A 7,576-nucleotide genomic window follows, 5' to 3' on the forward strand; every position below is an offset into this window, starting at 1 on the left:
CCCCCCTGACACAAATCACACCTCCAAACCGTCCGACTGTCTCTGTTCCGAAATCTGGAATGGAAAAAAGCAGGTACTTTTTCTGTAAAATGGATCATCATCAGCAAAGGTTTGGGTACAAAGAAAAAACAGAAATCTTTGGAGCTGACGAGATTTTGTATCCATCTTGAAGCCGCCAAACTTTAGTGTCTTTGGATTCAAATCACGAGTGGTGTTAGTGGTGCAGGTGGTCTGGAGCTCGCTGTGGAAGGGGTTAGAATGAGTGAGTTGGGGGGCTGCCCGCCTGCACAATCCATTCTCAGAGTGGTTTTTAAGTTCCGCCGAGCTCACCCCCTCCCCTTGAGCGACTTCCTTCCTCTTGACCATTCTTGCTCTTGAACATCCACCTCGCTCTTGACAACTCCCCTGTTTCTTGACCACCAAGCAAGATTCCCCCCAACTGAGATGGCCCCAATCCGAACCCCGCGTCTGAGGCTTCCGGCGAGATCCAACCGATCTCAGAAACTTCCGGAAAAGGCTGTCAACGGTGAGAGTCGACCAATTTTCTTGGCTCTCGCTTTTATCATCAAATATACTGACCTTTCATGATCCCTTGTATCCATACCCAGCCCCAAAAGCTTCGGGTATTCAAAAGAAAAGTCGCCGTGAGCCCAGTCCGCCACCACCTCCGCCCCGATCAAGTTCACTTGGTGAAGACAGCGACAATGACGATGGAGGAGACCCAAAGAAGATTTGAGATTCTAGCCCTCTCGATTCCGACCAAGGTAGAGCTGCTAGCAATTGCATCAATCCCAATGAGCCAGCTGATCTCGCGCTAGACCCAGAGATTGAGAGGTTGGATGAGCAGTTCCACAAGGAAAACCCTGCGCGGCAGCCTGCTCAGCATCCACCTGCGAAGACCACGAATGAATCTGCCGCAACCACCGGGACCAAAATAGAATCGCTGGCTGACTTCGTGACCAAGTTTGGTGAGGTTACCAAACAGCTTGATCCAAAGCACTTTGAAGCTGCTGTGGCCATTCTCAAGGTATGTATTTATGCTTCTTTTTTGATCTGTGGCTGATCTCGGTGAGTTGGCCGTACAAACCGGCGCCAGGAGCTGCAGTGACCTACCTGGTGTCAGCCTTAGAGATACATCAAGTATCCAAAAGACTGCAATAACTTAGTAAATAATAATAATTATCCAAGTTTATTAAAGACACAGATTTGCCTGAATCCAAAAAAAAAAAAATTATGGGTTCCCCCTACAACTTTAAAAAAGTGAGAAAAAAAATCATGGGTTCCCCCTACAACTTTAAAAAAGTGAGAAAAAAAATCATGGGTTTCCCCAAATTATAAAAATAGAAAGCAACAACCGTAACTATTCCCACAACTCAAGTAGCCTTCCAACATCAGCAAAAGTGCTGTGCCACAGGCTCAGTCCCCAGCCCGCGTCAAGCGCACGGGTCAAAAGGACTGGACGTGAAGGCCCCCGGCCCACAGCAAAGGCTGGTGACCAGTGGGGGGCCCACTCTTTGCCCTTCAAACTACGCACGTGCAGCAGCGGAAGGGTTGAGGGAGATGGATAGCTGGAAGTGCAGCATCTCCAATCTCCCTGGGGGAAAACAATCATCAAGCGGTGCTTTTTAAGCTATTGACCGTTGTGGTGGTCTAAATGGTAGTCAGCTTCAGATCCAAACTTCAAGATCAGCCCTCAAGAAAACCACCCTCAAGGCTCAAGATTCTCTCAGATCCTCCTTCTCCCTTTTCCCCACTCTCCTCTTTCTCACTTTTGCTCTTTCTTGGTCCTAACACAGATCTGTCTGTGGGTTTATTCCTAGTTGTTGTCTTGTTCTGGTTTTTGTTTCTTCCTTGTCTTTTGTCATGCTTATCTCCATTTCTCCTGGTTCCTCTCTTATTTCTTATGTTTCTTGTTGGTTTCATGTTTTATCTCTTTGTTCTATTTCTCTGCTTCTTTTCCTCTTTGTGTTGTCTGTTTCTTTTCTTTTCTCCTTTGTCTGTGTTGTGTGCGCGCGCATGGCGCGCGAGGAGATGATGACATGTCTGTGACAGGCCTCCAGGAATCCAAGTTCCGGGCGAACTTGGAGGATAGGAGGCCATAGCATTCAGTCTGATCCACGACGGGCTATCAAGAAATTGGATTGATTTTTTTTTTTTTTGGATTCTTTTCCAATACCTGCGCACCAAGCCTGATCCCTGAAAACACCAACACCCAAACACAAACGCCGCCGAGGATCCAAACCCCGGCGAACTCTCAAAACCACCTCCACACACCAGCTATCTATTCTCGATCACACCGGCGATTTCACTTGGACCATTCTGAGGGCAGTCACTTGACACCTTCCCCTCACAGCGCTACCGCCGGCCCCACCGAGCGGAGCTCCATACCGTGCAGCCACGTCTCTTGTGAAAAGACCCCTGAACACCATACCAACCCCAAGAAGAGTGGTATCCTCATGCCCCCCTCCGCCGAGCCAGTTGCCATGGTGTTGGCCTCAAGGCAGTCCTTCATCTCCAGTGATTGTCACCAACACCACCTCAGTATATGTAGCTTGATTCGGATTGGTCCAGCTAAAACACTATGTCAAACCGTTGCAGCCACCCCGTATTCCACTCGACCCACTCTGCCTCATGTCAACCAAAAATGGCCAGCCCTCAACGACACATGTTTCAAACTGGTGGTCTGCAACTTAACTTGGCTGCACCAAAAACCGACCCAACCGCCTCCTCAATTCTTTCTGCAGCATTGGGCTGGGTCCCGACCTTCTGACTTTGGGTAAGTCTCTGAAATCATCCTGGATGGACTTTTTGAAACCCTCTGTAAGTAGGATAGCCAAATGGGGTCTCTAGCAACGACTGACTGACCACTGTTTTTAGTTTAGTCAGTTCGGAACCGTCAGAGTTAAACGTCTTTCTCTTGAACTTTTTCTGTTACTCTGAACATGTGGTCGAAACTCTGCAACAGCTTCTATTTACCCCGAGGAAACTCTTTTGGATACTTCTTGGTATGCAATGCAATTATCAAGGATGGATTGTTGGACCCCTACAACCAACTCCACATGGGATCCTGTGCCGAGGAGACGGCGGTGAAGCATTTGATCGGAACAGATGCCCAAGAACTTTGCAATTGAATCCTACCAACGGGCCGCAAAAGCCTGGGAAGCTGGGGCATTCAAAGACAAAATCATACCGGTTGAGATAAACGTTAAACTATTGGACAAAGTCACCATCGTTTCCAAGGATGAAGACCATATAAACATCAAGTTTGATAAGGTCAGAACATTGAAACCAGTCTTCAAAAACGAACGAGGTACCGTCACAGCCGCCAACACATTCACCTTAAATGATGGGGCAAGTGCTGTCGTACTCATAACGGCTGAAGAATCTCGATTGAGGGGAATCAAAAAGCTGGCTAAAATCATCTGTAAGCAGCATCATATTAAATTTGTGTACTCGTCTTTCAAGGGTTCACGTTGGCTCAAGAATCAATATACAAATCTACGTACCACCAGCCTATGCCGAGGCGGCCTGTGCGCCAATCAACTTCCCTATCGCCCCCACTCTTGGAATCCCGATGGCATTAGACAAAGCAGGCTTGGAGTTCAAAGACATGACGAAAATCAAAATCAATGATGCCTTTCCCGTCGCCGCCCTCGCCAGTATGAAAATCCTTGAAATCAAAGCCGAAAAAGTCAATGTCAACGGTGGAGCGGTCGCTTTGGGCAACCCTATTGGCAGCAGTTGTTGTTGAATTGTCGTCAGCTTGATTCATTCCTTGAAACCAGGCGAATATGGCGTGGCTGGAGTTTGCAATGGAGTTAGCCGCTATCTCTCATCATCTCTTTTCTTTCTTCACAGATTACCGTAAATTCTGATTATTTTTTTTCAAACCTTTGACAAAATTTCAACAGGGAGGAGCTGCTTCAGCAATGGTCATCCAAAGATTATGATGTTGGGGATCGGAAAATGCTCACGGCAAGAGACATTATATTTAAGAACAGTTGAAAGTGTGTAGCTTGACATCAAATAATCCTCACCTCAGCTTATTTTGAGTGTTATTACCAAACCCATGTGGCTATTCAAATCTTACTTTTTTACTAAAAAAACAGAAGATCAAATGAATCAAATGAATGTATTAACATCATTTATTGTCTGAACTGCCATTTTTAGCTTGGTTCGATCAAGACTGCCAAAGTCAGTTGGGCACCATGTACCTCTCTCTGTGATTTGTACTCACCAAATATGCTTCCAGTAATTGACATTTCTTGCAAGAAGAATAACAGCAATCATTGGCAAGGAGGTGTCATTTCTTGCTTACAATGGACTGGGTCTGAGAGAAAGATCCAGTAGCATCCTAGAATTAACTTGTGTCCTCTCATTTCTGTTTTACCATATATTCAAAGTGATTGAAGCTTGAAATATGTACGAGGAGGAGGTGATTGGGTGATTCAGATTGAGGTGTTTGTCAGAAGTCTATTTCTAATGATCAATGGTTGCTCATGGGGGTTCCCCAATGAGTTTAAAACAGTGGTTTTCTAGGACAAGAATTGTCTTTTGGGTTTTGTCTTTTGGAGGTATCTATCATTAGCTTTTTGAATCAGTTTTTATTTTTTTGGTGTTTTTGAGAGTCTTGAAAAAATGGAGACAATGCACATTGGGCCTTGTGATGGTATATCCAACACAATATCATTTGCATAGGATTTTGTTGGAGGGAAGTATTTAAGTCTGGAATCACTTTATTCACTTATCTGATCAGGTCTCTTTGGGATGAGTCAGGTTTTCCAGAGAGGGTACATAGATCAGGCTGCCTGAGATCCTTATTTTACATTCATTGAGGGGACTCTGGGAGGCTTTGAACTGATCTGTTTTCACACTCTTTTGAAGTTGCAGTTCTGCCCAGCTGATTTGTTTTCTACCATTTAATAGAGTAACACTCCCTTGAATGATAGGTGCCAGGGATTCAAGAGACTTATACTCTCTTCAATGATAGGTGCCAGTCATTCAAGAGAGTTATACTCTCTTCATTTAGAGGTGCCAGCAATTGAAGAGAGTTATATTCTTGTCAATGACTGAAACCCACAATACAAAATAGTCAAGATCTTCAATGAATGGTCTCCAGAATTCAAAAAAGTAATACTTGCTTCAATGACTGGTACACATCATTCAAAAGAGTTAAACTGTCTTCAAGAACCAGTAACAGGCATCAATATTTCTACACAATCTCTGAATTATTTTTACTCAACACTTTGCCAGATAGAATTCCCCTGTACCTCAAAAAGTGCAGCGGCGAAGCCGCCTTGGCCTCCAGTTAAATTATTATTGCAGAATCAAATTCCTCATCATAAATTAAGGGGGGTCAGCCCCTTAAAGTACCCCCTTATTCCTATTCCTTCATGTACTAATTGTATAAATAAGAATTGGCCCCAGAAAGCGCCCAAAAATAGTATTATGTACATAAATTTAGTAAAACAAACAATGTACATAAAATTAAACTGTTGTACATTAATGAGTAATATTACTTGTGTAAAAATACCCCGTGAAAGTATTATGTAGACTTCTACTGAAGCTCTTTCACATGACAATTGGTTATAAACATGTCATGTGACAGAGTCAGGGAAATTAGTCTATTACAATACAATTAAATTACCCATAGCCAAGCCCTTTTCACGGCTAAACCCCTGGATACTCTCATAGGGAGAAAAGGACTGACTCAGTGTTTACGCCCACTGAAGTCCCCTCTATAAATACAGGCCTATTTGGCCCTCAGGAAAAGATCCCCCAGACCATTCACCGCCCAAAAACTGTAAGTTTGCCGTGAATATTCTCCTCTGCTACATTTGTAGCCACTTTTCCTCATAAACCATCCCAAGCACGTAAAATCCACTGGATTAAACCCTTTAAACCATCAAAAATCCCTTATTAGCATATTTAAAGCTTTATCCTTATAAGTAGTTGCCGTAAGACCACCGCCTCTGTCAAGCAGCCAATCATTTTAAGCGCTTACCACCTACTTTTACGCCAAATTAATTCCCTGTAATTAATAATTACATAATTAATTACTCCTCTGTTACAGAGTGTTGAAACCCTTGTAGTGGCCATATTTGCCACGTAACAAGCTTGGTAATTTAAATTACCAGTGTTTACATCAGCACAGTTATAGTGCTAGGGCCCCAAACCCTTATTTTGACAGGTTTTTTGCCCTGAGCTTCATAAACAGAGCTGTCACCTGGTCTATTGAGAAATGCTACGCCAACAGCATGGCGCGCAAACCACCGCAAACTCAGATGTTGCTCCCAACAGAACGGAAAAAGACACTTTTCCCGTCGAAGCGCCGGCGGCCAAGCGATCCCAATACAGCCAAGTTTTGATGGTGAGCACACATCCCCAGCCCCTATATTAAAATTTATTTTTTCACTGTTTACTTCAGGATCGGATCCGCGAATCAACCAAGCAAGCTTTCTTGGAACCAAAAATCCTGACCTATACGTGCGGACGTTCCAAACCCCGCGCAGGTGATCAGTTGTTGTTATCAATCACATTGGTATGTTTTTATTTTTATATTTTAATATCCATTGGACGGAGTCAAGTGCGATTCTGAGCATGAATCTTCTTAACAGAAAAAGCTTCACAAACTCCCCCTTGATTTCCGCATGAGGGAGTTCCCCGCAGGTGTCATCAACGGCAAAGACACCGATGCCCAGAAGGATTTTGTGGCTCAGGTGCGCAAGGTTCAGGCCAAGGTTTGGTACTCTGTCTGCGACATGCTACTCACAAACATCATGACCGCAAACAAGGATGAATTCATTGAAGACATCAAGCTAAGCCTGATTATTGCCAGCTCATCTTGCCGTATTTTCTGGAACCAATTTTGGCGCACATGCAAACAACCGTTATTGAAATCTTTTTTTGGTAATTTGTTTTGTTTCTTTGACTCATTAAAATTGTGATTGGTTGTTTTTTGTTCTTTTGTTCTTGGGTATTTGATGATTCTTCATTTTATTTCAACTATTAAAAGAATTTTACCTTTATCCTAGCCAAAAAAAAAGTTTACTGTAGATAATCACAATGTCATGTTAATTTACCACTAAAGTTAGAATCAGCAATTTAGTTTACCCAATGTAAATTACCATTGAAATTAAAATTAGTTAGTGGACCAATAATAACTTCCCGCAGCAGAGTTAGTGTGGATCAAAACAGATGAAAATCTGCTGGTGGACAAATATCCATCGGACGCAGGATCAGATGTTAAATGGACATCCAGCTTGGGATATGCCAGCAAAGCTATATCTGTCTGTCCAGCAGACATGCACTTGGATGTTTACCATACATCCAGCAAACATCCACTGGATACTTAGCTGGGATACATCTGTATCCGTCATGAAGAGTGACATCCGCAGGATGTTTCCTGCCCTGCAAGAGCCGGATGTCCAGGGACATCTCCAAAAGGATGTCCCATGGACATCCGGCACGACCCGTGGTGTACACAGGTAACAGCCAGCAGGTGGGGGTGTCCATTCTGGGTCAAAATTGAGGAAGGTACCTGCACCCGCTGCAGGTACCCGGGGGCAAAGTACCA

The 7,576-nt window shown here is 43.9% G+C and overlaps 1 protein-coding gene across 1 annotated transcript; it reads left to right on the forward strand.

The window, feature by feature from the left end:
• Window positions 1-444: 444 nt before the first annotated feature.
• PtA15_6A290 (uncharacterized protein) lies at window positions 445-6,400 on the forward strand (the record flags this gene model as incomplete). The annotated part of the gene is made up of 6 exons (XM_053169980.1): window positions 445-526; window positions 609-689; window positions 765-968; window positions 3,155-3,424; window positions 3,513-3,712; window positions 6,257-6,400. 6 exons carry the CDS (start codon window positions 445-447, stop codon window positions 6,398-6,400), a joined length of 981 nt encoding a protein of 326 aa, XP_053021217.1.
• Window positions 6,401-7,576: the final 1,176 nt, after the last annotated feature.

Source organism: Puccinia triticina, chromosome 6A (genome assembly GCF_026914185.1).
Source record: "Puccinia triticina chromosome 6A, complete sequence".
Lineage (NCBI taxonomy): Eukaryota > Fungi > Basidiomycota > Pucciniomycetes > Pucciniales > Pucciniaceae > Puccinia > Puccinia triticina.